At 67.5% G+C, this 27,554-nt stretch overlaps 5 protein-coding genes across 20 annotated transcripts in view; all 5 read left to right on the top strand.

The window, feature by feature from the left end:
- UBAP2L (ubiquitin associated protein 2 like) overlaps positions 1-5,185 on the top strand; it is a 31,114-nt gene extending 25,929 nt beyond the window's left edge. For 7 of the 14 annotated variants that reach the window (XM_075525274.1, XM_075525276.1, XM_075525283.1 and 4 more), the window contains 6 exons: positions 870-1,087; positions 1,176-1,281; positions 2,527-2,594; positions 2,918-3,115; positions 3,561-3,611; positions 4,245-5,185. In XM_075525274.1, the coding sequence (XP_075381389.1) occupies positions 870-1,087; positions 1,176-1,281; positions 2,527-2,594; positions 2,918-3,115; positions 3,561-3,611; positions 4,245-4,340 (737 nt within the window). In that variant the 3' untranslated portion in view covers positions 4,341-5,185. Of the gene's footprint in view, positions 1-869; positions 1,088-1,175; positions 1,282-2,526; positions 2,595-2,917; positions 3,116-3,522; positions 3,612-4,244 lie in introns of all 14 variants that reach the window. The other 7 variants (XM_075525280.1, XM_075525287.1, XM_075525281.1 and 4 more) reach the window with 3 other exon arrangements.
- A 1,822-nt stretch (positions 5,186-7,007) lies between these two features.
- HAX1 (HCLS1 associated protein X-1) lies at positions 7,008-8,999 on the top strand. The gene is made up of 8 exons (XM_075525115.1): positions 7,008-7,159; positions 7,408-7,616; positions 7,714-7,865; positions 7,976-8,021; positions 8,140-8,255; positions 8,372-8,522; positions 8,596-8,746; positions 8,885-8,999. The coding sequence occupies exons 1-7, from the start codon at positions 7,107-7,109 to the stop codon at positions 8,712-8,714; spliced, it is 846 nt and encodes a 281-aa protein (XP_075381230.1). The 5' UTR covers positions 7,008-7,106; the 3' UTR covers positions 8,715-8,746; positions 8,885-8,999.
- Positions 9,000-9,624: 625 nt separating this feature from the next.
- Positions 9,625-11,602, top strand: AQP10 (aquaporin 10). The gene is made up of 6 exons (XM_075524953.1): positions 9,625-9,729; positions 10,435-10,561; positions 10,657-10,794; positions 10,887-11,005; positions 11,088-11,305; positions 11,377-11,602. The coding sequence occupies exons 1-6, from the start codon at positions 9,625-9,627 to the stop codon at positions 11,600-11,602; spliced, it is 933 nt and encodes a 310-aa protein (XP_075381068.1).
- Positions 11,603-12,064: 462 nt separating this feature from the next.
- On the top strand, positions 12,065-23,376 carry ATP8B2 (ATPase phospholipid transporting 8B2). 3 transcript variants are annotated; one of them, XM_075524909.1, is made up of 27 exons: positions 12,065-12,236; positions 13,737-13,795; positions 14,500-14,613; positions 14,799-14,897; positions 15,095-15,156; positions 15,308-15,380; positions 15,751-15,821; positions 15,990-16,069; positions 16,293-16,451; positions 16,526-16,614; positions 16,689-16,885; positions 17,615-17,823; positions 18,044-18,087; positions 18,163-18,328; positions 18,406-18,594; positions 18,792-18,907; positions 19,060-19,224; positions 19,307-19,418; positions 19,560-19,665; positions 19,799-19,943; positions 20,030-20,213; positions 20,404-20,627; positions 20,972-21,055; positions 21,264-21,509; positions 21,647-21,785; positions 21,876-22,006; positions 22,113-23,376. In XM_075524909.1, exons 1-27 carry the CDS (start codon positions 12,206-12,208, stop codon positions 22,398-22,400), a joined length of 3,582 nt encoding a protein of 1,193 aa, XP_075381024.1. In that variant the 5' UTR covers positions 12,065-12,205; the 3' UTR covers positions 22,401-23,376. The 3 variants fall into 3 exon arrangements, with proteins under 3 accessions (XP_075381024.1, XP_075381023.1, XP_075381026.1); XM_075524908.1 differs by lacking the exon at positions 12,065-12,236 and adding an exon at positions 12,347-12,464; XM_075524911.1 differs by lacking the exon at positions 12,065-12,236 and adding an exon at positions 12,347-12,464 and having other exon boundaries at positions 21,444-21,509.
- Positions 23,377-23,781: 405 nt separating this feature from the next.
- On the top strand, positions 23,782-27,321 carry IL6R (interleukin 6 receptor). The gene is made up of 10 exons (XM_075525112.1): positions 23,782-23,939; positions 24,734-24,985; positions 25,071-25,194; positions 25,352-25,536; positions 25,621-25,781; positions 25,865-26,009; positions 26,091-26,134; positions 26,267-26,345; positions 26,435-26,543; positions 26,617-27,321. The coding sequence occupies exons 1-10, from the start codon at positions 23,849-23,851 to the stop codon at positions 26,804-26,806; spliced, it is 1,380 nt and encodes a 459-aa protein (XP_075381227.1). The 5' UTR covers positions 23,782-23,848; the 3' UTR covers positions 26,807-27,321.
- The last annotated feature ends 233 nt before the right edge of the window (positions 27,322-27,554 follow it).

Raw genomic sequence — 27,554 nt, forward strand, 5'->3', positions numbered from 1 at the left:
AGCTCAGAGCGCGGCACTGTCGCATGTGTAATTTGCCAAGTTAATATCGGTGCTAATTAATGTTTGTGGCTATCCTGGACTCACTTCTGAGCTGGGGCAGCACTGAGAAATTCACTGGCTTACTGTGTGAGCTCTGAATAGGGAGAGTGTTTGCATGGAAGAGCCAAGCAGGTGCTCGTAAAGAGCAGCAAAGGGGGAGCTTCCCCGAGCTCCGCAGCCAAGCCCTCGCACAGTGCCCAGACTGGGAAGAGGAAAAGATATTTCTGAGTACTCTCTGCGGGCTGCTGGGCCGCTGCAGCAGCATTTGATTCGGTGCCACCAGCAAGAGAGAGGGAGGTGTGAGCCCTGCTGTAAAAAGGAGCCATTCACACATCTTCAACTGGAAGATATTTGGCTCTCCTCTTCAGGAGGAGCTGTTTGCTGGTAGGACGGGGCCCCCGGGCTGCTGCCCTGGCTTCGGGTCTGGCTCTGGAGGGAGTTGAGCTGTGTTCAGGCCTGCTGCTGATGCACAGAGAGGGCTTAGGGAGAGCTCTAGCATCTGGGTTCTGTTGCTGCGCAGGCGGCCAGTGGCCGGTTTGTCCAGTGCCGGATCGTAGGCTGACATCAGGCGGTGCAGCACTGTAGCTTAGCTGCTGTGGGTTTCCCTTCCCCTCTGAAGTCCTCTCAGGGATGAGGAGAGCAATTAACAGCTTAGCCTTATCAGTGTGCAAAGGCCTGAGGGCCTGGGAGGGCTGCAGTCCTTAGCTGTAGGAGGGGGGTTGATTCAAGTCGCTGTTGATCAGAAGGCTGGGTCACCTTTGGGCTGAGCTAGAATGGGCCAGGATTTGACACGTCTGTTCTTCAGTCTCCTTTCATCTCCTGTATTCCAGGTGACTTAACAAAATTTGGCCGAGGTGATGCCTCTTCCCCCGCTCCTGCAACGACTTTGGCCCAGCCTCAGCAGAGCCAGACCCAGACTCACCACACCACGCAGCAGACGTTCCTGAACCCAGCGCTGCCTCCTGGCTACAGTTACACCAGTCTGCCGTACTACACAGGGGTACCAGGGCTCCCCAGCACCTTCCAATACGGGCCCGCCGTGTTCCCTGTGAGTTTCCCGGAGGCAGGGTGTGGAATTCGGGCAGGAGGGCAACGCAGCGAAGCCTCTCCTCACTCTGCTTCTCTCCTTTCTCTAGGTTGCTCCTACCTCTTCCAAGCAGCATGGTGTGAATGTCAGCGTCAACGCATCAGCAACCCCTTTTCAGCAGCCCAGCGGCTATGGCTCTCATGGATACAGCACTGGTAAGAGACCCGACAGAGCATCTTTCTCAGCAGCACTTACCGACAGTGGCAGGGCTTGTTCACAGTCTCACTGGCCGAGTGAAGGGACTGCTGTCTTACTGCCTCCAGCACTGAGGGAGGAAAATGGTCACAGTGCAACTCGCGGGTCGTTTGATTCTCCTTGGAAAGGCCCAGGCTTGTTCTGCATCCAGATCTGGAGCCGGTTTGAGGAGTACGGAGCACTTCGCGCCCTCCTCTGTGCCCAGCAGTTGGATGGCTGGGGCCTTGGACTCGCATCCGAGAGCTTAAGCTGCTGAATTGTTTGAGATTTATTTTTTGTTTGGGGTTGGTTTTCTTCATACTACCTGTATGTGATCAATAGAACAATAATTATGCCAGATTTGAGCCTGGGAACTTGTTTGACTCCTGTGTTTGGCAGATGCATGCTTTCTAGAGAAGTGTCCTTCTTGATTCAAAGGTGCAAGAAGGTCGTGAACCTGTCACTTGTCTCGGTACTGGATTTCACTGGTTAATGTCTGGCTGACTATGAAGGGCCTGCGTTTGGGTCCCTCTTCCAGCCTTTAAATTCCTGTTGTGCCTTTTTTCACTACATTAGAGCCCTTCAAGACTCTATTTTCTCTTTGCAAAGATACTTCAGCTCTGTACCAGGTCATCTGGTACTGAGTCTTTCAAACCTCTTTCATTTCAACAATTTTTCCGGGCCTTAAATGATTGCTGAGGCTTTCCTCTGTACCACCGCCTTTTAGAAAACAGCCAGCATCAAGTGCGGGTTGTGTGCCAGTGTTGTCAGTCGTTGCACCAACCATCCCAGCTCACACTTGAGTCGCCTTTACATGCAACTGCCTGTTCTACAGCCAAGGAGCTCTCAGGCTGTTCTTGCTACCATGTCATGCTTGGAGCTTATTTCCTTGTCTGTCTGCTGCATCCCCCCCAGCTCTTCTCGGAGTTGCTGTTTGCTGGGCTTTTCAAGAATGTGCATTTCTCTGGGTGGCAGCAGACCCCTAAATTTGTTTCTGGATGTATTCAGAAACTGCTCGTGTCCACAACAGAAGAACTTAACGCTTGTACAGGCACTTTGCAGCTTGGCCTTGCCAAGACCCTGCTCCCTAGGACAATGTCTGTCTCCAAACCTTACCTGGCTGCCGGGCCACTAGAGCTCTCCACCACCTGATGCTGGCGTTAGTGGCAGTAGCTCCCGCTGAACCCGCTGCTGCCTAATGCTCACTTGCCTTTCCTTCTCCCCAGGTGTATCTGTGACATCCAGTAATACAGGAGTGCCGGACATCTCGGGCTCTGTCTACTCCAAAACTCAGGTTAGTGTCTGGTGTGCGCTCCAGGAAGGTGCCGCTTTGCTGGGGAGCGGAAGCCCGGCTCGGAGACAGCCTCCCTGGGCAACGAGGTCTCTTCCCCTTGGAGCAGCCAGCCAGGGAGAAGGGAAATGCTTGGCCTTTCCCAACTTAGAGCAATTCCAAGCCCAGAAAGAGCCATGGGCGGAGACTCTGTCCGTTCTCTGCGCCACACACTGACTCCCGGGCCCATGACTTGCAGGGCTGGGAAGGGGCACGCTGCCAGCCAGGGGCAGGGGATCGCCGCCCAGCTCCCAGCCCTTACTCTGCCGTTGGTGTCTCCTCCTCAGCAATCCTTCGAGAAGCAGGGATTTCACACTGGAACCCCGGCAGCCTCCTTCAACCTGCCTTCGGCGCTGGGCAGCGGCGGCCCCATCAACCCCGCGACGGCGGCGGCGTACCCTCCCACCCCTTTCATGCACATCCTGACCCCGCATCAGCAGCCCCACTCGCAGATCCTCCACCACCACCTGCAGCAGGACGGGCAGGTAAGCGACCCCCCCGGCCCCCCGGCCCTTGCTGGGGTATCTCCTAGGGCTCTCGCTCCCCCCTGGCCCCCCTCTCCCTCCCTCCCTCACGCCCTGCGGCGGACATACGCGGACACGCGGTGACACGCACATACTCACACCTGCACATACACACAGGGCCGATAAGAGGACGAGGTGAGGAAGGCCCGGGGTGCGCTCCGCTGGGGGGTACTCGGCACAGCCCCCTTGCTGCCGGGCTGTACCAGGTACGGTCGGGTAGTGCCCCTTCACGCAGACATGCCTGGTACGCCCTGACCTCCCCCTTCCTCGGAGTGGCGGCTCCGCAGGCCAGCAGCGAAGGGGTTACTCGCCACAGCCACGACCCCGCCGTAGCTTTCAGGTCTAACCGTGGATTTCTATTGTCATAGTTTGTCCCTTTATTTTACATATCCTGGTACTGCAACAGCTTCCATATTTGCAGATGATACTGTGCTGCCAACGCCAGCAGGAAGACCAGGTAATGAACCTCTCTGATAATGCATTGCACTTGCCCTGGGGTCTCCCCCCGCCCCTAAGGCCCCCCAGGCTCACGTAGCCCCTTCCTTCTCCCCCCGTGGCCCCGCCAGGCGAGGAGAGAGGCCCTCAGTCAGTATGTGCACACACACACACCCGCGCGCACAGACACACACCCCCCTGCTCGACCCCTTCCCCCCCTTTCCCCCTCCCTGCAGCGCGGCAGCCCCCGCAGAGCTGCCAGGGCCCTCGCTGCCTGCGGGCCTGGCACGGTGCTGGTCTGGAGGAAGGCGCAGAGCAGAGGGGGGGTCCTGTGGCTGCTGGGGCGGCAGACGGCGTGGCGTGAGGGCCACCGGCTGGCCGCTCGGTGCGGGAGGCAGCCCGTGCCCTGGTGCCGGTGGCCCCAGGGAGCTTGCGCTGGGCTGAGGCGGGTCAGCGAGCGCCGAGGAGCCGTAGCCTGCAGCGCCCGGGGTCCGCAGGCTGGAGCCGTCCTGCGGGGACGGCGGTGCCCGCGGCAGAGCTCCCGAGGCACGCCAGCATCGCCCTGCAGAGCAGGCCGGGGTTGGGACCCCGGAGACGGCGGCGCCGGTTCCCCCGCCATAACCGCCTGCTTCTCCTTCTCGCCCCCTTCCTGCAGAGCGGCTCCGGGCAGCGCAGCCAAGGCAGCTCCATCCCCCAGAAATCCCAGGCCAACAAGTCTGCCTACAACAGTTACAGCTGGGGCGCCAACTGAGGCCGGGGCGGCCCTCGCCCACCACTTGCTTCCGGAAGAGAATCCCACCGAACCCGACGCCGAAGGATCCCCGGGGAGGAGAGCGCCCTGCCGCGGGGCAGCGCCCGGGCCCCGCAGCCCCTGGGCAGGGCAGGCCGGCAGGCGGCTCTGCGTTGTCTGTCTTCAGCCACCTTTCCTGTTGTATGTAATATAGAATTTGTATTTTTTCTTTTTTTTTTTTCCTTTTTTTTTTTTCTCTCTCTGCATTCAGACTCTGAACCGTTTGTCGTAGGGGCCTTTTTTGGTTTTTACTCCTTTCTCCCCTCTCCCCCCACCTCTTGCTGCCCCAGAACCTCTTGGATCCAAAGGAGTGGAAGCTGCGAGTCGCCTACAGCAAACCCCCTTATTATTAGGAATAAGAACAGTAATTGATATGAACAGCATTGTAAGATGAATTAGTTGAAGTGTCTTTTTTGTACCGTGTTCTAAATTTAATGGATAAATGTGTCTTGTATATAAAAACAAAAACCCCACGCCGTCCTGTAGTTCTCTCATTTCCTCACCCACCCTCTGCTGCTCTCGGCCACCGGCCCAGAGTTGCCCTGGAGGGCACCCCCCTATTTTACGTTCTCCATCCGCGCCCCCTTCCTCCTCGCGGGCCCCGAGCGCAGGTCCTGCCCTCCCCTTGCACGCTGTAAGTATCTCCTGCTTTTGGGTTTGGGTTTTTTTTTTTGGTCTTTTTTTTTTTCTATCCAGTCCAGATCTTGTATTTTTCAGTTCAAATTGGTCACTTCAACTGAAGCCCCTGTGCGGGTGATTTACTAAAGAGAATAAAGATCACAAAGTGATGTGTGTATTTTTTAATACCTACCTTCTCAGCCTGGTTCCGTATTTTTGGCGCAGGGTGCGGGAGGCCCTGGGCAAGGGGGAGAGCGGTTCCCCCCACCCACCCCTCCCCAGCTTTTTTTTCTCCCTCTTTTGTGGATTTTTCCTCTCCCCAGCTGCGGCGCTGGGCACCAGCATCCCAGCACAGGGACAACGTCACCCTCCTTTTCCCTCTCCCTTCCCTGGGCCAGGGACCCCCTGCCCTCCATTTCTCTGCCTCCCCCACGCTGTGCGCAGCTGCCCTCCCCCTCCAGCTGGTGCCATCCCCGTTGCCCCCTGCTCTGGTGCTGCCGGTGCACCCATCTGAGGTTGGGGGGTGTCGTGGTTTAGCCCCCCCCCCAGCCGCTCGCTCGCTCCTCCCCGGTGGGATGGGGGAGAGAATCGGAACAGTAAAAGTGAGAAAACTCGTGGGTTGAGATAAAGACAATTTGATAGGGAAATAAAAAGCCATTGCAAAGCAAGACAAGGAATTAATTCCTCCTTCCCGTGGGCAGGCAGGGGTGTTCAGCCATCTCCAGGAAAGCAGGGCTCCATCACGCGTAATGGTGACTTGGGAAGACAAACACCATCACTCCGAACGTCCCCCCCTTCCTTCTTCTTCCCCAGCTTTATACGCTGAGCATGACGCCATGTGGTGTGGGATAGCCCTTGGGTCAGCTGGGGTCAGCTGTCCCAGCTGTGTCCCCTCCCAGCTTCTTGTGCACCCCCAGCCCGCTCGCTGGTGGGGTGGGGTGAGAAGAGAAAAGGCCTTGACGCTGTGTCAGCACTGCTCAGCAGGAACGAAAACACCCCTGGGTTATCAGCACTGTTTCCAGCACAAATCCAAACCACAGCCCCACACCAGCGACTGTGAAGAAAATTAACTCTACCCCAGCCAAAACCAGCACAGGGGGTGCTCTCCACCCCCCTCCTCACCACCTGGGGGAAGGCCTGCCTGTCACGGGAGGGGGGTCCCCGGGGAGGGGGGTCCCCGGTGCAGGGGAGGGGAACAGGACCGTCGGCGCGGTGGCAGAAAGCCGTGGGGGCTTCCAGCCCCGCGCTCCCCATCACCCTCCTCGAAAGAGCGCGGGAGCTGCTGCCGGAGGGCGGCCGAGCTGCAGGGTAAGGGGCTGGGGGTCGGGGGGTCCCTGCCTCGGGGGGGGGGCGAAGCTGGAGCTGCCTCGAGTCCCTCCCTGTGCTCCGGGGGGGCGGCGGAGGAGCGGGAGGGCCTGGGCTCGCACTGACGGAGCCCAGCTGGGGGCACAGACAGGGAGCAGGCGCCCGGCGGGGCTGCAGGAGCCCCGGGCGGTGCGGGATGGAGCCCGCTGCAGCCCCGGCCCCGTCAGGGCGCTGTGCGGGCCCCCCCGGCCCCTCTCCCCGAGACCCCTGCGAGCGCAGCTCGGCCCAGCGCGGCCGCGGGGGACCCGGCCCAGCCTGCAGCACCCGGTACGGCTCGGGGGGGGGGGACCCCCGGGGACACGGCTCTGCCCCCGGGGCTGCCGGTGCCAGCGGCCGCCGCTCCCAGGCGGCCTCGGGAGCTGGGCAGACGCCGAGGGCCGTGGATGGTGCGGGCTGGAGCCCGCTGGCTCCCGGGTGTCCCGGGACAGCCCGGGCCCGGCGGCCGCAGCGAGAGGCCCCAGAGCCGCCCCGGGCCTGGGGCGGCCCGATGGAGAAGGCTCCGGCCTGTGAAGAGCACGGGGGGAGCCCCGACGGGGCCGAGGGCGGTCCGCGGGCTGGGACACGGCCGCGGGGCCGGGCGGAGCCGGGCGGGGCCCCGTGGATCCGCCTTCGCTCAAGGCCGCGGCGGTTCGGCCGCGGCGCCTCGCGACACCCGGCGGTGCTTTGCGGCGCTGCGCGGCTCCGGCGCTTTACGGCAGCGCGACCCGGGCGCGGCGGGCGGCGGCGCTGGGCGGGCGGAGCGCGATGAGCTTTTACGAGGCGTTTCGCGGCTTCTTCGGGTTCCCGGGGCGGCGCAGGTACCGGTACCCCGCCCCCGGCCCGGCCCTGACACCCCGGCCCCCCCCCCCGGCTGCGCAGACCCCGTGCCGGCTCCCCCCCGGTTGCCCACCGTGCCCCCGCCCGCGCAGCCGCTGTCCCGGTTCCCCCCCCCCCCCCCCCGCCCCTCAGCCCCCTGTTGCCCCGCGGGTCTTGTCCCGGTCCCCGGTTGTCCTCCGGCCCCCGGTTGTCCTCCGGGCCCGGGTGTCTCACCGCCGCGGTCCCGCAGGCCCCGGGACCCGCTCTTCGGCGGCACGGCGTGGGACGAGGAGGAGGAGGAGGAGGAGGAAGATGACGGCCCGTCCCTGGCGCGGCCCCCCCAGGACTTCGCCTTCGGCCCCGGCGCGTCCCGCGGCGCCTTCGAGGAGCTGTTCCGGGACGTGGGCGAGCTCCTGGGCGTCTTCGGGGGGGCCTGGGCCGGGCCCCCGCAGCCCTTCGGTGGGGATGGGAAGGGGCCGCCCCCGCCGGGGGCTGAGCGGGGCTCTGGGGCCGACGCCGACCCCGGCCTGACCCGACCCCCCCCTTTGCTCCCCAGAGCCCCCCCTGCCCGGCCCCGGCGAGGGCAGCGCGGGGCAGCCGCTGCGGGACTCCATGCTGAAGCACCCGGACAGCCCCGCTCCCGGCGCGTCCCCGGGAGGCCCTGGGGACACCGGCGACCCGGCCCGGCCCTGGGGCCCCTTCCTAGGGGTGGGTGAGGGCTCTGCCTCGCGCGGGCTCGGCTGTGGCGGCCGTCGGAGCCTGCCGTCGCGGCGTCGCGCTTTCCCTCCCCGTCACCGGCGCGTGGCTTTGCCTTGCAGCTGGAAGACGGTCAGCCGGCTCCTCCGGGCCTCAAGGAAGACCAAGGTGGGTGCCGGGAGCGGGGCCGCGGGGTCTCTGCCTTCCCCGCTCTACCTGCCCGCGCTGCCGCGGCCGTCGGGGCACGTCCCCACGCTGCTGTCACCGTCTCGCATCTCCCCCGCAGACCTGGACTCCCAGGTCTCCTCGGCAGGGTTGGGGACCATCCTGAGACCCGACGAGCCCAAGTCCCGCTCTTACTTCCAGAGCGTCTCCGTCACCAAAGTGACTCTCCCTGACGGGGTGAGTGTCCCCTGCGGGCGCAGCGATGGGCAGCGGGTGACCTGGGGACACCGTCCCCGGCGCAAGGAGCAGAGCCCGGGGTGGTGGCGTCTCTCAGGGCTCGGTGCTCTGCGCAGGCGGTGGAGGAGCGCCGGACCGTGCAGGACAGCCAGGGCCGCCGGGAGACGACTGTGACCCGCCGGAGGGGGGACCAGGCCTTCATCACCACCACCAAGGAGGACGGGCAGAGCAAGGACTACCGGGAGGAGGTGGTCAACATGGATGACCGTGAGTGGGGCGCTGAGGAGGGCGAGGGGAGCGGGCCGGGTCCCCTCTGAGCGAGTTCTCCTTGCTCTCCCAGGGGAGCTGGCGCAGTTCGCGGGCACGTGGCCGCGGCAAGACGAGCTCCGTGCTCCCAACCTGAGCGACCCCTCGTCCGCGCTGGGCAGCTTCTTCCGACGCTGGTTCTCGAGCTGGTAGCTGTGCCCCCCCCCCCCCGGGCTGAGCACCCCGTATGTGTGATGGGTGCAGGGTGGGGGGGACCCCGGGGCTTCCCAGGACCGGATGCCGGCTTGGGGGCCGGGGCTGCCGGCTCCATCCAGGGCGGGCGGCGGGCAGCAGCCCCTTCTCACCACCTGTTTTTGTTGCAGATGGGTCAGATCCTGCTGGGAGCTGGCGCCCGGGCTGGGGGCTGCTGCGGAGCTGCAGGGACCCCCGTGGGGGCCAAGAGTGTGTGTGTGTGCGTGTGTACAGAGCAATAAAGTCTATTTATGCTAACGGCGTCCCGGCGGGCTACTTCAGGCTGGAACCTCCCCGATTCGGAGGCAGGGACCCGCACGGCTGCCGGGGCGGCTCCTGGGGTCTGCCCCACGGGTGCAGGCAGCCGCCGGGCTCCTCTGCCCTGGCCCCGTGCCCGCGCTGCTCCCTGCCCACCTCCCTCTGCCGTTTCCCTGCCCGCCCGGCGCTGTGCTAACGCCTCCCCTGGGCTGCTCTCGAGGGCCCGTCCTGGGAGCCTTTCCAAGGCCTCTTCATTAGCGCTGCCTGCGGTTGCGGCTTGGGCAGGGATCTGGCAGGGAAAAAGGGGGGCTCCCCGGAGGGGAAACACCCGTGTCGGCTCACCTGAGCGAGGTCTCGGTTCCCCACAGCCACTCGGGGGTCCTCGGGGGCTCCTGCCAGGTCTGGACCTACTGGGGGATGCCGTTGTCACAAGGCGCTGCTGTCCCCGGCCCCATGTGGGACTCTGGTCCCTCCCAGGCGTCTCCCTGCGGTGTGGCCCTGGTTGGTTTAAAGTCTGCACGTTATCACCCACTCCAGCCCCGGGACTCATAAAATTGCACCGGGACGGAGACGCTGACACCGCTGTCGCCGCTGCCTCTTCCCGGCCGGCCCCATGGGCACCGCTTCTTTCTTGAAGAGGGCTCAGGCTCTGCTCCGCATCCAGAACCAGCTGGCGCGGGAGTGCCTGGCTGAGCTGCTGGCCGTCTTCGTGCTCATCGTGAGCGGGGCGCGTGGGTGGGCTGGGGCTGACCGTGGGGCGGTGGCAGGCGCCGGGGGTCCCCGGACTCCCCTGCCTGTCCCTCGCCGGGGTTGGGGGGTTTGGGGCTGCGCCGTGCTCGCCGAGTGTCTTGGCACCGCCTGGCCTCCTGCTTGGACCGCGTTCCTGCGGTGTGGTACGGCCTCCGCCGCGGCGGCTCCGGCGCTGTAAGGGCACGGGCGCTGCCACGTGTCACGTGAGGGAGCGGCGCTGGGCAGCGAGTGCCTCGACGCCTCCCGCCCTGGAGCAGGCAAAGGTTGGGGCTCCCGAGCTGCGCTTGGCACTTGGGCTGCATCCCGTGATGGCAAAAGGTGACACCACGACCGCGCTGGCGGCACCCTTTCCCCGCCGTCTCCCCAGGGAAGCAGATTACTTAATTGCTGATAATTTGTTTACCTTGCTATCGAAACCACAAGCGAGACCAGTAACTGCCTCCCTGCCTGTCCCTGTCCGGTGCCCAAAGCTGGAGCTGAGGGGATGGGGGAGCAAAACCACGGAGAGCGGGCAGGCGGAGGTACCAGAGCAGCCCTCGCCTCGCCGCCCTTCTGCCGGCTGGGATCGGTGCTAATCCCGGCAGCGCGGTGGGGCAGAGGCCCGTGGGGAGTGGAGGGGGGGCTCGGCGAGGGGGCCGGGGGGCCGCAGTGGAGCCGTGTCCCTCTTCTCCAGCTGATCACCCTGGGCGGCTCGGCACAGATGGTCACCAGCTCCGGGACGAAGGGGAACATCTTCACTGCCTACCTGGCGGGCGCCCTGGCCGTCATGGTGTCTGTCTACACGGCGGGGGGAGTCTCCGGTGAGGCTGGGGAGGGGGTCCCAGCTCCCACCGTCCCCCGGCTCCAGGTCCCCCGGGACCCTCTGCTCCCGGCCCCCCTCTCCACTCCGTTGCAGGGGCCCACCTGAACCCAGCGTTCTCCCTCACCATGTGCCTGCTGGGGCAGTTTCCCTGGTGGAAGTTTCCCATCTTCGTGGCCGTGCAGACCTCGGCAGCTTTCATCTCCGCCGGAGCCGTCTACGTCCTCTACTACGGTACGGGGAGGCGGGCAGGCGCCCGGCGAGGGAACACGGCGGCTGCGCCAGGGTGGCCGGGCTGGCGGACGGGCTCTGCCTCTGCTCCGCAGATGCCATCCAGCACTACAGCAACGGGACCCTCACCGCCTCCGGTCCCCGGGAAACCGCCTCCATCTTTGCCACCTACCCTGCCGACTACCTCTCCCTCTCCAGTGGCTTCTTGGACCAGGTGGGTGCCGGCGTTGGCTCCCTGCAGACCCCTCCGGCAGTGCCGGTCCCCGTGGCGCTGAGCTGCCGTGCTGGCCCCACAGGTGATGGGCACGGCGCTGCTCATCGTGGGCATCCTGGCCATCATGGACACCCGCAACAAGGGTGTCCCCAAGGGCCTGGAGCCGGTGGCCGTGGCCCTGCTGGTGTTGTCCATCGAGATCTCCATGGGCTCCAACTGCGGCTGCCCCCTGAACCCCGCGCGGGATTTCGGGCCCCGGCTCTTCACCTACGTGGCAGGTTGGGGCGTGGAGGTCTTCAGGTGGGTAGAGGGAAGGGGGCGAGGTGGGGGGTGGCAGGGGTGGCCCCCTGCCCACCATGCCCCGTCCCCAGCAGGGGCAATGGGTGGTGGTGGGTGCCGGTGGTGGCACCGCTGCTGGGGGCCGCCGTGGGCTCGGCCCTGTACCAGCTCCTGGTGGCTTTCCACCACCCGACGGAGGAGGACGACCCCCCGGCCGAGCAGAACTCCCTGGACCTCGTCAACACCGCCAGCCGCCTGGACGCCAAGACGTCACCCGTGGAGAAGGACGCGGGGGGGACGCTGCCCCAGAAGAAGTGACACCGGGGACCCCCTGCCACCCCGAGCCGGCGGCACGGTCCCCCCCCCAGCCCCCGTCACACCATTAAACGAGCCCTGAGGCCAGGGGGTCTCTTGTGTCTGGACACGGGGCAGCAGCGGCCCCCGGCCCCCGGGGGGACAGAGCCGGCCAGGCCCGGCTGCAGGGGGACCCCGGCCCGGGGGTCATGTGCTGCCGGGGGGGGGCTGCCCCCTTGGGCCCCCCCGGGGGCTGCCTCTGGCCCCCCAGGGCCCCCCAGGCTCCCCGGGACCCCCTGGGGCCGCTCCGCTGCCGGACCCCCCGGGGTTGCACTCTGGGACCCCCCCGGGACCGCCGAGGCTGCAGCCGGTACCCCCCGGGGCTGCCCCCTGCTCCCCGGGAACCCCCCACGCCGTCCCTCCCCCGGCCGCCCCGTCCCGCCGGGGCAGCGTTCGGTCGCTCCCCCATCACTTCCGCCGCCGACCGGCGCTGCCGCGGCCATGGGGCGCTGAGGCGGCGGCAGCGGCGCGGCAGCGGGAGCGGGGCCGCAGCGGCCCCGGCACCGGCCCCCGGCACCGGCCCCGGCCCCGGCCGCCCGCTCCCCATGGGCTGCGGGGCCGCGGGCCATGGAGCGGTGCGCGGCCCGCCGGGCCCCAGGTGAGCGGGGCGGGGCGGGGGCCCGGTAGGCCCCGGTAGGCCCCGGTGGGCCCCGGTGCGGCCGTTGCCCCGGCAACGCGGCGGGGCGGGGCGGGAGGGCCCGGGCCGGGGCACCGGCAGCGGCGGCCCGGGATGGCGCCGCCGGGGCGCTCCGCGGCCCCGCAGCCATGACGGTGCCCCGGGAGATGCCCGAGAAGTGGCCGCGGGTCCGCGCCCCCGGCGGGGCGGGTGGGTACGGGCCGGGCGGGCCTGCGGCGGGGCCGGGCCGGGCAGGGGCCGGGGTGCCGGGCCGGGGGGGTCTGGGGGTGCAGCTAAGCAGGGCTGGGGTGCGGGGCTGGAGGGGGCTGGGGGTGCAGATATCCAGGACTGGGGGTCTGGGGGTGCAGGGCTGGGGGGTTGGGGGTGCAGGGCTGGGGGGCTGGGGGTCTGGGGGTGCAGCTAAGCAGGGCTGGGGGGCAGGGCTGGAGGGGGCTGGGGGTGGAGATAGGCAAGACTGGGGGTGCAGGGTCTGGGGGTTCTGGGCTGGAGGGGGCTGGGGGTGCAGATATCCAGGACTGGGGGGCTGGGGTACCAGGCTGGGGGGCTGGGGGTGCAGCTAAGCAAGGCTGGGGGCTTGGGGGTGCAGGGCTGGGGGGCTGGGGGTCTAGGGGTGCAGCTAAGCAGGGCTGGGGGCCTGGGGGTGCAGGGCTGGGGGTCTAGGGGTGCAGCTAAGCAGGGCTGGGGTGCAGGGCTGGAGGGGTCCGGGGGTGCAGATGTCCGGGGCTGGGGGTGCAGCTAAGCAGGGCTGAGGGTCTAGGAGTGCAGGGCTGGGGGTGCAGAGCTGGGGGTGCAGGGCTGGAGGGGTCTGGGGGTGCGGATATCCAGGGCTGGGGGTGCAGAGAAGCAAGGCTAGGGGTCTGGGGGTGCAGCTAAGCAGGGCTGGGGGGGCAGGGCTGGGGGACTGGGGGGTGCAGATCAGCAAGAGTGGGGGTGCCGGATCTGGGGGTTCTGGGCTAGGGGTCTGGGGGTGCAGAGAAGCAAGGCTGGGGCTCTGGGGGTGCAGATATCCAGGGCTGGGGCTCTGGGGGGTGCAGCTAAGCAGGGCTGGGGGTCTGGGCGTGCAAGCCTGGGGGTGCAGTTCTGGGGGTGCAGATAAGCAGTGCTGGAGGGTCTGGGGGTGCAGATAAGCAGGGCTGAGGGTCTAGGAGCGCAGGGCTGGGGGGTCTGGGGGTGCAGGACTGGGGATGCAGGGCTGGGGGTACAGATAATCAGGGCTGGTGGCATGGGGGTGCAGAAAAAGAGGGCTGGGGGTGCAGGGGTGTGGGTCCTGGCGTGGGGGGAGCACAGGGCCACACGACACGGCTGGGGGGCTTCCCTGTTCCCCTGGGGGTCTGGGGCTCCTGGGCTTGCCTGTGGGGCTTTCGGGGAGCAGGGCTGGCCGGCTGTGGGGCGCAGAGGGGAGGTCTGGGGCGCAGAGGGGAGGTCTGGGGCGCAGGGCTGACGGGGCGCGCTGTGTTGCAGAGGAGGAGAGGCGGGTGCGAGCCAACGCGCGGGAGTACAACGAGAAGTTCCAGTACGCGGTGAGTGGGGTGGCCGAGCCCCGTCCCTCGGGGCCTCGTCCCGCGGCTCGGGCAGGTTTGGGGGGCTGGGGCCTGTGTCACCCTCCAGGTCAGCAGAGAGGGGGGGGGTTACAGCTAAAAATAGATGTTTGTCCCTGAGAAAATTGTGCTGACAAGCCGTTAACGCCAACGGAGCTCAGGGGCCGGGGCGGCCCGGCTGGAGGGGGTCACGGCACGCTCCCATGGTGGGGGATGCAGCCCCCCATCCTCTGCCTGCACCTCTGCCCATCCCCCGATGCGGTTCTGAGCTTCCGGAGCCGCTGGGGGAGGGGCAGTGCTCACCTTGGCCTCCCCCTCCATGCTGGAGGTTATTTCTGGCTGCTCCAGACCAGGCCCTGCCTCGGCCTCGCTGGGGGCGGGGGGAGCAGGGGGTCTGCGTTGGGGTGACCCTTGGGGGGGCCGGGTGCTGCCGCCCGGATGCTCCGGATGCTGCTGCTGGAGGAGGCTGGTCCCTGGGTACCGGCTGGTGACCAAGGCGGAGGAATCGGCTTCTCGAGGAAGCTGCCGCGGAGTTAAGGCAGGGGCGGGAGCCAGGGGTCCAGGCTGCTGTCCAGAGCTCCCGAATTAGGGGCACGGTGCGCTGCAGCCCTGCCCCCAGAGCGACGCTGGGCGGTCACGGGGCTTCGGCAACTCGTGAACCCCCTTCTCGCCCCATCCGTCCCCAGAGCAACTGCATCAAGACCTCCAAGTACAACATTGTCACCTTCCTGCCTGTCAACCTCTTCGAGCAGTTCCAGGAAGTGGCCAACACCTATTTCCTCTTCCTCCTCATCCTGCAGGTGAGTGCTGGGGGACCCGGGGAGGCAGACGGGGCCCCCCCACGCTGTCCTTGCCTGGCTGGGCAGCCGGGAGGACCCGGGACACGTCCTGTCCCTGGGAAGCGGCGGGTTTGGCACCCTCGAGCAGGGGTAGCGTGGGCCTGGGGCTGGCCTGGTCCCCTCTGACTCCCGCTCCCTGTCCCCAGCTGATCCCGCAGATCTCTTCGCTCTCCTGGTTCACCACCATCGTGCCTTTGGTTCTTGTCTTAACCATCACAGCTGTCAAAGATGCCACCGACGACTATGTGAGCGGTCCCCCACGCGCCCCTCTACCTGGGCTGGCTGCCCGCTGCCGGCTGGGCATGGGACTTGGGGCTGGGCAGGCGGCTGTGACCCTGGCGTGGGTGTGCGGTGCCCGGGGCCATGGCATTTGCCGGGGGAGGGACGCAGGACCTTGTCCCCAGAGGGGCTGACGACGCTGTCTCTTCCCCTCCGCACCCAGTTCCGCCATAAAAGCGACAACCAGGTGAACAACCGGCAGTCTCAGGTGCTGATCGGCGGAGTGTGAGTGTCGCGGGGATGGGGCAGCCAGGGAGGGGGCACGGGGCCCTGCGGGATGCGGCACAGGGCTGCAGGCAGGGGCAGAGCGCAGCGGGGCAGGGGAGAAGCAACGCTGCCAGCTCCCACCTAACTCCACTCCGCTGTCCCTCTGCAGCCTCCGTCAGGAGCAGTGGATGAACGTCCGTGTCGGAGACATCATCAAGTTGGAGAACAACCAGTTCGTGGCGGTGAGTGTGGCCCTGAGACGAGCACGGTCCCGGCTGGGCAGCGCACAGGGACAGCAGCACGGCGTGGTGCTGCACCCGCTCTGCTTTTCTGCTCCTCCATCACCTCCTGGGGTGGAGACGTCAGGGACTTTCCAGCCTGCAAGTTGCGTTTAGGTTGTAGCATTTGAGCCATGTTTAAGCTCTGGGGATTTGGCTGATGTGGGCGCTTCGGGCAGCGGTGTCCGGGCCGGGGAGCTGGCAGTGCCCTGCTGAGGACGCGTGGCTCCGGAGGCCCCGCTGGCCCCTGGTGTCCGAGGGCCAGGAGTTTCCCCGGGGAAGGCGTAGGGGAGCCCCAGTGTCAGCATAACCCTTCACGTGTCTCTCCCGGCAGGCTGACCTCCTCCTCCTCTCCAGCAGCGAACCCCATGGGTTGTGCTACATAGAGACCGCGGAGCTGGACGGGTAGGTGACCCTGCTCGCCTCGGGTGGCAGGGGAAGGCGAGAGGTAGGAGTGAGAACGGGCTGCAGGCGGGGCAGGAGCTGCCGGGGACCTGAAACCGGGGAGCATCTGCGAAGGTCCTCCCTGCCAGGCTGTCCCTAACCCCGCGCGTGGTGCCTCCTTGCCCGCAGAGAGACCAACATGAAAGTGCGGCAGGCCATCCCCGTCACCTCGGAGCTGAGCGACACCAGCAAGCTGGCTCGGTTTGATGGTGAGTGCCTGCGACCAGTCCTCTGCGATGGGGCAGCCCCTGGGTTTCCTGCTCCATCACCTGGCGTGGGTCCACCCTGGAGAGGCCAGGACCATCTACACGGTGGTGTGGTCCCGTGGCTTGAAGCGGATCTCTGGGGAGCGGGGGACGGTGCTGGGAGCACTGGGATGGAGCTGGCCACGTGGAGAGGACACGTTACAGCCGAGCCATCCCCTGCGCCCAGGCGAGGTGATCTGTGAACCCCCCAACAACAAGCTGGACAAGTTTGGCGGGACGCTGTACTGGAAGGAGAACAAGTACCCCCTGAGCAACCAGAACATGCTGCTGCGGGGCTGCGTCCTGCGCAACACCGAGTGGTGCTTCGGCCTCGTCATCTTCGCAGGTGGGCTGGGACGGCCGCTGCCACTGCGCTGTGCGGAAGGGAGAGACCCTGCTGACGCCATTCCCTCTCCCCAGGGCCCGACACGAAACTGATGCAGAACAGCGGCCGGACCAAGTTCAAGCGGACGAGCATCGATCGGCTGATGAACACGCTGGTGCTCTGGGTATGCGGAAGGCAGATGCCAGGGAGCCCCGGCTCTGGCCTGGTTGGGGCTCTGATGTCCCATCCTGTCCCCAGATCTTCGGGTTCCTGGTGTGCATGGGGGTGATCCTGGCCATCGGCAATGCCATCTGGGAGCACGAGGTGGGCGTCTGCTTCCAGATCTACCTGCCCTGGGACGAGGGGGTGCACAGTGCCTTCTTCTCTGGCTTCCTCTCCTTCTGGTCCTACATCATCATCCTCAACACTGTGGTGCCCATCTCCCTCTACGTGAGGTAGGACAGGGGCCGAGGGGCTGGGCTGGGGGTGTGCGAGGAACAGGCACCAGGAATTAGGGGTGCCCTCTGGGGAGGGGAGACGGGGATGGAGACCCACGGGCAGAGCTGTGTGCGTGGGGTGGGCGCGGGCTGCTCTCCTGGTGATGGGCCAGGTCTGCCCTCGGGGATACCCCAAGACCTGAGACCCCACAGGTCCCTCGGGGCCCCCCCAGCTGTGTCTGTCTGGCTGCTCGTCTCTCCCTGCCCTGGCTGCATGCTGGTTATTTTGCTCTGCCCTCCTGCAGCTCCCAGGCTCCTGCACTGTCCCCTTCTCTCTCTCTTTTAATTTCTCTCTCTTTTCGTTCCCCAGCATGGGTTCTGTCACCCTTAGCCCCGAGGTAAGAACGTGTCACCCCCACCCCTCCCACTAGCTCATTGCTGTCTGCCCTGGGGGCCGGGGAGGGGGTTCGGGGCGCGTAGGTGTGTGAGATGCCCGGGGAGCCCCGCGGGCTGCCCCCTCGGTGCCAGGCCCCGCGTCCCCAGCCCTGGCTTGGCGGCGGCTGTCGGTAGGAGCGGGTGCGGGCCAGCCCCGGGGAAGGGCGTGGGAGCCGGCAAGCAGCGTGGGGGCCCTGGGTGCCAGGGTGCCCCAGGCGCTTGGGGGTCTGGGGTGGGCGTGTGTGTACCCGTCGCTGGCTCAGCAGAGCGTGCTGCCCTGCCCCGGTGACGCCCAGCTGTCCCCCCCTGCAGCGTGGAGGTGATCCGTCTCGGGCACAGCTACTTCATCAACTGGGACAAGAAGATGTACTGTGCCAAGCGCCGGACGCCAGCTGAGGCCCGGACCACCACGCTCAATGAGGAGCTGGGGCAGGTGGAGTACATCTTCTCCGACAAGACCGGCACCCTCACCCAGAACATCATGGTCTTCAGCAAGTGCTCCGTGAACGGGCACAGCTACGGTGAGCGCAGGGCCCCGGCACCGGGCTGGGTCTGCCCGCGGGGTGTGGGTGCGCTGGCTCCCCTCCTGCAGACCCTTTGGGGCACTCGGGGCAGCCGGGGATGACGCTCAGCCATAGCGTTGCGGGGCTGCCGCTGCCTCGTGGTCCCCTGGGCGTGGGTGCCGGTGGGGGCAGCGGCGTTGGGTCCCTGTCCTGGTTAACTCCATGCCCCGGTTCACAGGTGACGTGCAGGACGTGCTGGGTCACAAGGCGGAGCTGGGAGAGGTAAGGGTGCCGCAGCGCCGGTGCCTGGCTGTGCCGCGTGCCGCAGGGGGGTAACCCCATCTCTGCCCCTGCCAGAGGCCAGAGCCAGTCGACTTCTCCTTCAACCCGCTGGCGGACCCACGGTTCCAGTTCTGGGACCCCAGCCTGCTGGAAGCCGTCAAGCTGGGAGACCCCCACGTGCACGAGTTCTTCCGCCTGCTCTCGCTCTGCCACACCGTCATGTCCGAGGAGAAGAGCGAAGGTGGGTGCGGAGGGCAGGACCTGTCCCTGCACGGCTCGGGGCGCGGTGCTGGCTCTGACCCCCCGTGCTGTCCCCAGGGGAGCTGTATTACAAGGCTCAGTCCCCGGACGAGGGAGCGCTGGTCACGGCTGCCAGAAACTTCGGCTTCGTGTTCCGGTCCCGCACGCCCAAGACCATCACAGTGCATGAGCTGGGTCGAGCCATCACCTACCAGCTGCTGGCCATCCTGGACTTCAACAACATCCGCAAACGCATGTCCGTCATCGGTGAGGTCCTGGGCACGGCACAGCGGCTGTGGGGCTGGGAGGGCCGCGGTGGGGCCGGGGCGCGGGGGCTCGGTGTGGTGTGCTGGGGACCAGCTGGTGACGTGACTGCGGAGGCGTCGTGGGGCCGTGGCTGGGGGTTGGAGTGAGACCCGCTCCTGCACCCCTGAGCCAGGCAGCTTGTCCCCTGCTCCCCGCAGTCCGCAGCCCTGAGGGCAAGATCCGGCTGTACTGCAAAGGTGCTGACACCATCCTGCTGGAGCGCCTGCACCCCGTCAACCAGGACCTGACCAACGTCACCACCGACCACCTCAACGTGAGTGAGGCAGGGTCCTGCAGGCGGGGCTGGGAAGGGAGGAGGGGCTGCCCAGAAGCGCGGAGCCTGGCTTGTGCCCTGTCCTGGGGGGCGAGCAGGGTCTGGGGACACCGTCGGGGTCTGCCTGCGCACCCAGCTCCGGCCGCTTGCAGGAATATGCTGGCGAGGGGCTGCGGACGCTAGTGCTGGCCTACAAAGACCTGGAGGAGGGCTACTACGAGGACTGGTCCGAGCGGCTGCACCGAGCCAGCAGTGCCGCCGAGGCCCGCGAGGATCGCCTGGCTCGGCTCTACGACGAGGTGGAGCACGATATGATGGTACGTGGGCTGGGGGCGCTGGGGCCGGGAGGTGGCTGGGGGGCCAGACCTTGCTGACCTCCCGCCTGTTTGGGTCCCCCAGCTGCTCGGAGCCACAGCCATCGAGGACAAACTGCAGCAGGGGGTCCCCGAAACCATCGCCATCCTGACGCTGGCCAACATCAAGATCTGGGTGCTGACGGGGGACAAACAGGGTGAGGCATTGCTGGGGTGGGGGTCTGGGCTGGCTGGAGACGAGGACATTCATGGGCTGGATCCCATCTGCCTGGGGGCGGTGGGACAGACGCTCCCCCCCTCAGCTGAGCCTGGCTCAGCCCATGGTTTCCTGTCCCCAGAAACGGCTGTGAACATTGGCTACTCCTGCAAGATGCTGACGGACGACATGACGGAGGTGTTTGTGGTCACGGGCCACACTGTGCTGGAGGTGCGAGAGGAGCTCAGGTGAGGGTCGGAGGGCAGGGCTGGGCAGAGGACACGCGCGGGGCCGGCATGGGGCACGGCTGCATGTGGGGGAGCTGGGGGATACGGAAGTGCCCTGAATCGGGGCCCCTGACCCCTCTCTCTCTTTCCTCAGGAAAGCCCGGGAGAAGATGATGGATGCGTCGCGCTCCATGGGCAACGGCTTCTCCTACCAGGAGAAACTCTCCTCCTCCAAGCTCACCTCCGTGCTGGAAGCCATCGCGGGCGAATATGCCCTGGTCATCAACGGGCACAGCCTGGTAGGGACCTGGGAGCGCCGGGCTGGACGGGGCACCGTGTCCGGCTGTGGGCCGTGCCCCCCACTGTCCCCTCGCTCTCCTCGCAGGCCCACGCGCTGGAGGCTGACATGGAGGTGGAGTTCCTGGAGACGGCATGTGCCTGCAAGGCCGTCATCTGCTGCCGCGTCACACCCTTGCAGAAAGCCCAGGTGGTGGAGCTGGTGAAGAAGTACAAGAAAGCTGTGACCCTGGCCATCGGGGATGGGGCCAACGATGTCAGCATGATCAAGAGTAAGTCCTGGGGTCTGGGGAGCCGCAGGACGGACAGATCCCCCCTTGCAGCGTCCCGGGGCCCGTGGCAGCCTCTGTCCTCGCCCCTCTGTGCCCCGCAGGAACACAGTCCCGCTGGGGGGGTGCCACCCCCGGTCGCCTGTGCTCCTGGCAGAGCCCTCCTCACTCCACGTGTCTCTTCCCTCCGCAGCCGCCCACATCGGGGTGGGCATCAGCGGGCAGGAGGGCATCCAGGCGGTGCTGGCCTCCGACTACTCCTTCTCACAGTTCAAGTTCCTGCAGCGCCTTCTCCTGGTGCACGGGCGCTGGTCCTACCTACGCATGTGCAAGTTCCTCTGCTACTTCTTCTACAAGAACTTCGCCTTCACCATGGTCCACTTCTGGTTTGGCTTCTTCTGCGGCTTCTCGGCGCAGGTGCGTTGCTGGCTCCTCGCGCTCAGGGTTGGGGAGGGTTTGTCTGCGGGACCCCTCTCTTCAGCAGCACGCCCCGGGCTGCCTGTGGGGCCTCATCCTGCGCCAGCAGGCACAGCCTGGGATCCCTCCGGAGCTGGGCAGCGTGTGGTGGGTGCGAGGAGCCCGCGTGGCCGGGGCTGCCATGCGGTGGCAGCAGCACCCCGCTCCACTCGGGGTGGGCACCCACGGAGGGGGGCTGGCGGCGGCTCTCCTCTTCCTGCCGCTGTGGGTGCAGGGACACGGGGGCCGGCTGGGACACGGGGCGGACAGGTCTCGCGTCCCCCTGAGCGCTCCGTTCCACGCAGACCGTGTACGACCAGTACTTCATCACGTTGTACAACATCGTCTACACGTCGCTGCCCGTGCTCGCCATGGGCGTCTTTGACCAGGTACGGTGGGGGTGGCAAGGGGGGTCCCTGGGCGGGCGAGGAGCTGGCGTGGCTCCCCTGCGTGGCCCACCCTGCGGGAGGAAGGGCTGCCCGGGCTGGGCTGTCCTTGTCCCTCCGCGGGCAGTGGTGGGGGCTGGCCCAGCCCCAGCGAACAGGCTGTGCCTGCCCGGGGCTGGAGAGAGGTGTCCAGAGTGCCCCGTGCCCCCAGGACGTGCCGGAGCAGCGGAGCATGGAGTACCCCAAGCTCTACGAGCCCGGGCAGCTGAACCTGCTCTTCAACAAGCGGGAGTTCTTCATCTGCATCGCCCAGGGCATCTACACCTCTGTCCTCATGTTCTTCATCCCCTACGGTGTCTTCGCTGATGCCACCCGTGACGATGGCGCCCAGCTGGCCGACTACCAGTCCTTTGCCGTCACCGTTGCCACCTCCCTCGTGATCGTTGTCAGCGTGCAGGTAGGGACGCGGCCGCTCGGCCCCAGCCCCTTGCCTGTAGGGCGGGTGGAGGTTTGGGTCCCGTCTTGCCCTGCAGCCATGCTCGGAGCACCAGGGCCGTCCCCTGAGCCCTGCCTCCTCCTTCCCCTCTCCACCAGATCGGGCTGGACACGGGCTTCTGGACGGCCATCAACCACTTCTTCATCTGGGGCAGCCTGGCCGCCTACTTCGCCATCCTCTTCGCCATGCACAGCGACAGCCTCTTCCAGATGTTCCCCAACCAGTTCCGCTTCGTGGGTGAGTCCCAGGGGGGCTGAGCGATGCCCCCCACCCCAGCAGGGTGCTGCCCCGGTCGAGCCCCGGCTGGACTCGCGCTCCCCCCCCCAGGTAACGCGCAGAACACGCTGGCCCAGCCCACGGTCTGGCTGACCATCGCCCTCACCACCGTGGTCTGCATCATGCCCGTCGTGGCCTTTCGCTTCCTCAAGCTGGACCTAAAACCCGAACTCTCGGACACGGTGAGAGCGCGTGGCTGTGGGGGGCGGACACGGGGTCCTGTCCCCTGGGGGCAGGTGGTTCTGCGGGGCCCTGACCCTGTCCCCTGTCCCCCGGCGGCGTCCCCAGGTGCGCTACACTCAGCTGGTACGGAAGAAGCAGAAGACCCAGCACCGCTGCATGCGGCGCGTGGGGCGCGTGGGCTCGCGCCGCTCCGGCTACGCCTTCTCCCACCAGGAGGGCTTTGGGGAGCTCATCATGTCGGGCAAGAACATGCGGCTCAGCTCCCTGGCGCTCTCCACCTTCACCGCCCGCCCCAGCGCCGGCTGGATCGAGACCCTGCGCAAGAAGAAGGGCAGCGACGGCAGCACCGCCGGCAGCCCCAGCGGCGCGGCCGACAAGACGCTCAAGGTGTGAGGCTGGGGGGGCTCGCGTCCCCTCCCGTGCAGCCGGGGGCCCCCCCTCGCCCCTTTCTCTTGCCGTGGCCCCGGGGGGGGCCAAGCCCCTCCTGGGGGGGGAGGGAGGGGGGTCCCGTGGGGGGAGCAGAGGCCGTGTGGGCCCAGGTGCTGAGGTTTGGAGGAGTCTGGACTGTCGCAGTGTAACCAAAAAAATACTCTTCCCCCGTCCCCGGGACGGACGGACGGACGGACGGACGGACGCTGTCCCCAGCAGCCCCCCGGGCTGCTCTCTGTCAGTATTCACCTCCACGGAGTGCAAATACCCCATCACACGCGAATGTATCATGCCAGAGCCACCGCTGCGGGCAGGCGTGGGGGTCCGGGGGGGGGCTGTGACAGCGCCCTGCCCCCTCCCCCGCCCCTCACCCACGTGTCTTCTTTTTATATAAAAAAAAAAAAAGGAAAAAAAAGAAAAAAAAACCAAACAAAAAAAACCCACAACAAAAAAAAAAAAAGGAAGGAAAAACCCTCCAAGTTTACAGAGCGACTTGTTTCTCTCAGTGTTGGCACGGCTGGGTACGGAGAGAGCGCGGGGGCCCGGGCGCGGGGGCCGGGGGGTGAGGGATGTCACCGTCCTCCGGCCCCCCGCCTTGGGGTGCGCCGGGACGGGGTGCCGGGTGGGAAAGGGGAAGCGTTCCCCAGCTCCTTCCTGCTTTCTGGGGGAAGCAGGGGTGTTTGCAGGCCGCCGTGATTCACTCCCACGCCAAGATCTTGCACAACCCTCGGCCTCTGCTTCCTCCTCCTCCTCCTCCTCCTCCTCGCCAGCTCCCCTGGCACCGGACCCTCTCCCGGGGGGTGCGGGTGGGCATCGTCCCCTCCCTGCCAGAGGCTCCCCGGGGGGTGTCGGGGGCCCGGGGCCGCTCTCTCCTTGATACCAAAGAGGAAATCGTTCAGGACGGGCTCTGGCGTGGGCCGGAGTCTATTTTTGGGGGTGTTTGGGGGTTATTTTGTGTTTGGGGGGGGGACGGGGGTGAAGATCGGGGCATCTAATTTATTACACGTTTCTATATTGCGGAATTGTATCATTTTATGGGTCCACAGAGGAAAAAAAAAAAAAAAAAAGAACCCAAACCCAGCTTTTTTTATAAAAAAAAAAAAAAAGTTCTGAGCAGCTTCTGCCGTGTCCTGTGTCCTGCGGGGGGGCGGGCGGCGGCCGCAGGTACGGGGCACCGGGGGGGCACCGGGAGCACCGGGGGGCACCGGGGTCGGAGGAGGGGGCGGTGGCGGCTCGGCCCCCCCCGTCCCCCCCCACCCCCCCCGGTGCCAGCTGGCCCCGCCCCGCCCGAGCGCACGTGCTGCCGCCGCGGAGCCACCTCCTCCCCCCCCCCCCCCCCCCGGTTTCACAACCGCGGCACCGGCCGCGCCGCGGGCGGCTCCGCCGATGTTTTCCTGCCCGGGGCCGGGCGCATGGCGCGGCCGCCGGGGCCGCTGCTCCCCGCCGCGCTGCTCCTCCTCGCCGCCGCCGCCGCCGCTCCCGGGCGGCCCTGCGGCCCCGCGGGTGAGTGCGACCGGCACCGGGGACGGGCGGGGGGGGGGCTGGAGCGGCGGGAGCCCACCGGCAGACACCACCCCCCCACCCCCCCCCGCGGGGCTGCTCCCGGTACCCCGCGGGTCCGGGCCGCGGGGAGGGGGGGACACACGGTTCTCTGCCCGCCGCGGTGGAGCTCAGCCGGACCCGGGGAGACGGGCAGGGTGCGGGTGCGGGGCAGCCCGGGTGGGTGCTGGGTGCTGGGTGGGTGCTGGGTGCTGGGTGCGTTCCCGGCAGCAGGAGCCGACGGGAACCAGCAGGTCCGCGCTGGCTGTTGACCTTTGCAGCCGGAGCCGGGAGAGCTGCCCCGGGCGGCCTCCCTGGCCCCAGCCCAGGCCTGGCCGGGTGCCGCCGGCCAGCCCGGCCGCTTAACCCTTCCAGCGCCGGACCCCCCCCGGACCCCCCCCCCGGACCCCCGGCCCCAGCCCGCGGCTCTCCCGGAGCCCCGCTCCCAGCTCCCCGCTCCCCACGCCGCCCGGCCGGCTCCCACCGCCGGAGCCCCCGCTCGCCCCCTGGCCGCGCTGGTGGTCGTCCCCGTGGCCGTGCTGGGGGGTCTGCGTGCCCGGGGGCCGGTGCCCGGTTCGGCGGGGAAGCGCTGGCTCAGCAGGAGGCGCCGCTCGCTCCGGCTCGGTGCCTCCTGCAAATATTGTCACCGAGCAGGCGCTGGGCGCGGGGAGCAGGTGGCGGGGTGCCCCCCTCCTCTGGGGACACCCGCGGGGCCTGGGGTCTCGTCTCCATTGCCTGACCCCCTCTCGTCCCCCCAGGGCTCTCGCGGGACACGGTGCTGGGACGCCTGGGAGCGAACGTCACGTTGACCTGCTGGGACGAGGGGCCGGCGAACGTCACCGTGTCCTGGCAGGTGGAGGAGCGGGGAGCGGCGGCGGTGGGGGGCCGCAGCCGGTGGCTGACGGAAGGCAACGCGCTGCTCCTGCGGCAGCTGCGCTACGAGGACTCGGGGCGCTACAGCTGCTACGCGGGGGGCCGCCTGCTGCGCTCCCTGCGGCTGCTGGTGGAAGGTGGGTCCGCGCCGGGGTGCGGGCTTCCCTGGCAGCGTCACCCGGTCTGGCGTCCCCCGTCCCCCAGCGCCTCCCTGCCTTGCAGAGCCCCCCGAAACTCCCCGGGTCTCCTGTTACCGGCGGAGCCACGACAAAGACGTCCTGTGCGAGTGGCCGCTGCGGGCAAAGCCGTCCCCGGGGACGCGGGCGATGCTCTGGGTGAAGCGGAGGTGAGTGCCGTCCCGGCACCTACCCGGGGCTGGGACCCCACGGCACAGGACACAGGGGACTTTACTGTCCCTCCCCACAGACCCTTTCCCCGACGCTGGCCGGGGCTGCCCCGTTCCCGGTGTGTGTCACAGCCCCAGCCGAGCCGTGTCCCCGCAGGTTCGCGGTTGAGAACGCCACGGAGCAGCGGTGCCGCTACTTCTCCAAGGCGCAGAAATTTGTTTGCCGGGTGAAGGTGCCACCCGGCGCTGATGACACCAAACCCCTCGTGGTGTCCACGTGCATCAACAACGGCGCCGGCGGCTCGGCCGGTGAGGACAGGATCATCACCCTCAGCAGCGTCCGTGAGTGCCGCTCTCCTCTCACTGGGGGCCGGGGCAGGCTGAGCGGCACGGTGCCGGGCCCTGAGCCCCCCCCTTCCCTGGCAGTGAAGCCTGACCCCCCCCTCAACGTGACGGTGGAGGCACTGGAGAAGGCACCGCAGCGGCTGCGGATCAACTGGTCCTACCCCTCATCCTGGGACCCCCGCTTCTACTGGCTCCGCTTCCAGGTCCGCTACCGCCCCGAGCCCGCCCAGACCTTCATGGAGGTGAGACCCCCTCCCCGGTGCGGGGCTGTCCGCTGGCCCTGGCGAGGCTGTCCCCAACCCCGTGCTGCCCGTGTGCCCTCCAGGTGGACCAGGTGACGACAACGTGGCTGGACATCCGTGACGCCTGGCGGGGGACGCGGCACGTGGTGCAGGTGCGGGCGCAGGAGGAGTTCGGCCATGGCACGTGGAGCGAGTGGAGCCGGGAGGCGGTGGGCACCCCCTGGACAGGTAGGAGGGGGACATATGGCCCTGAGGCCGGGGGCTGAGCCTGGGGTCCCCCAGCCTCACACTCCCCCCCTCGCCCTGCAGACCCCAGGGACCTCACCTCTGAAATGGGACCCTTCAGCTCACAGGTAGGGCACGGCCTCAGCCCCGGGGGGACAGGCCACGCTCTCGGTTGAGTCTCGTGTCCCCGTGTGGGACAAGGGGACACCAGGGTGGGCGGGCTGCCCCGTCCCATTGCGCCCCCCTGCCTTCTCTTGCAGTTCCCTATGGAGGATGGCACCTACGGGGTCACGTTGCCCCCCGAGCTCTTCGAGGAAGATGCTACTGATGGCGCTGGTGGTAAGGAGGGGTCCCTGCGTTGGTTCTGGGGGGCCGGGACCCCCGGGTCCCTTGTCCCCACAATGAGCCCGTCCCCCTCTCTGCTGCAGGAGCCATCGTGGAAGCCAGCGTCCGCTCCGTGGCATCCCCCTACGCCTTCCTGGTGGCCGGGGGGAGCCTGCTCCTGGGCATCGCCCTCTTCGTTGGCATTGTGGTGAGGTGAGTGTCCGGGGGGGGACCGGGGGGGCTCTGCCTGCCCCCCCTGACCTGGGACCGCTCTCCCCTCCTGCAGGTACAGGGAGATATGGCAGACAGGCGGGCGGCGGGGGCCCAAGCCGGAGGGCGAGGGCCAACATGTGCTGGTGCCCCTGGGCCCCCCCAGCCCTCCGCTCAGTGACACCCCCCTGCTCTCGCCCCCCAGCCCCCCGGCCCCCGGGGCTCTCCACGTCACCAACTTGGACTATTTCTTCTCAGGGCAGTAGCCAGGGGCTGGACGCGCGGGCAGGCGCCTGCAGGTCGGGCGGGGGTCCCTGGTCCTGGGGGGGTCCCGGGGCTGGGGTATGGCCCCGGGAGCAGCCCCCCCACTCCCCTACCCGGGGGTGCCGAAAGCCACCCCCAGGCTCCGTGGCTGGGAGCAGCCTCTGAAGAGGGGGATCAGCGCCCCCCCCATGGAGAACCAGCTGGGGGGGCCCCCAAGATGGGTCCCGGGGGGGGCAGCTCCGGGGCCGTGGCCAAGCTGGGGTGGCCAGAGGTGAAGGCGCTGGAAGCACGGCCGTGCCGGAGCGTGGGAGCGGGGCTGGGCTCTGCCTACAGGGCTGGGTTTGGGGGTCCCGTGGGGAAGGGCCTAGCCCCCGCAGTGCCGTGGGTGTCGGGGAGGGGGGGGCCTGGCTGGATCAGCCCCATCCCTCTGCCCCGCCCCGCCCCCCCCGGGGCTTATTTTTAAAGCACGTGTTGGGGAAATATGGCAAAACGTGTCTCTTAAATAAATGCCTTGGATTTGTAATGGAGTGGGTGCGCTGGGGGGGGGGGCACGGAGGGGTCGCTGCAGCCTCCCTCGCCTGGGAGTGATCCGGGGGGGGGGGGGGGGGGGGGGGGGGTGAGGCTGGGCTGTGCCCCCTCCCCATCGAGGCCGTGCACCCTGTGCCTTGCTGTGTCCCCTAACCATGCCACGTACCCCAGGCTCTGCCCCCCATGCCACCACGTGCCTCCCAGGCTGTGCGCCCCGTGCTG

The sequence above is a fragment of the Mycteria americana genome, chromosome 25, assembly GCF_035582795.1.
Source record: "Mycteria americana isolate JAX WOST 10 ecotype Jacksonville Zoo and Gardens chromosome 25, USCA_MyAme_1.0, whole genome shotgun sequence".
NCBI lineage: Eukaryota > Metazoa > Chordata > Aves > Ciconiiformes > Ciconiidae > Mycteria > Mycteria americana.

Coding starts and splice junctions, on each gene's coding strand:
- AQP10 (XM_075524953.1), top strand. CDS start 9,625: ATGGGCACCGCTTCTTTCTTGAAGAGGGCTCAGGCTCTGCTCCGCATC. Junction 10,562..10,656: donor CACGGCGGGGGGAGTCTCCG/GTGAGGCTGGGG, acceptor ACTCCGTTGCAG/GGGCCCACCTGAACCCAGCG. Junction 11,006..11,087: donor CCAGTGGCTTCTTGGACCAG/GTGGGTGCCGGC, acceptor CTGGCCCCACAG/GTGATGGGCACGGCGCTGCT.
- IL6R (XM_075525112.1), top strand. CDS start 23,849: ATGGCGCGGCCGCCGGGGCCGCTGCTCCCCGCCGCGCTGCTCCTCCTC. Junction 25,195..25,351: donor ATGCTCTGGGTGAAGCGGAG/GTGAGTGCCGTC, acceptor GTGTCCCCGCAG/GTTCGCGGTTGAGAACGCCA. Junction 26,135..26,266: donor TGGGACCCTTCAGCTCACAG/GTAGGGCACGGC, acceptor CTTCTCTTGCAG/TTCCCTATGGAGGATGGCAC.
- ATP8B2 (XM_075524908.1), top strand. CDS start 12,404: ATGACGGTGCCCCGGGAGATGCCCGAGAAGTGGCCGCGGGTCCGCGCC. Junction 16,070..16,292: donor CAAGCTGGCTCGGTTTGATG/GTGAGTGCCTGC, acceptor CCCTGCGCCCAG/GCGAGGTGATCTGTGAACCC. Junction 17,824..18,043: donor CGTGAACGGGCACAGCTACG/GTGAGCGCAGGG, acceptor CCCGGTTCACAG/GTGACGTGCAGGACGTGCTG.
- HAX1 (XM_075525115.1), top strand. CDS start 7,107: ATGAGCTTTTACGAGGCGTTTCGCGGCTTCTTCGGGTTCCCGGGGCGG. Junction 7,160..7,407: donor GGGTTCCCGGGGCGGCGCAG/GTACCGGTACCC, acceptor GCGGTCCCGCAG/GCCCCGGGACCCGCTCTTCG. Junction 7,866..7,975: donor CCTGGGGCCCCTTCCTAGGG/GTGGGTGAGGGC, acceptor TTTGCCTTGCAG/CTGGAAGACGGTCAGCCGGC.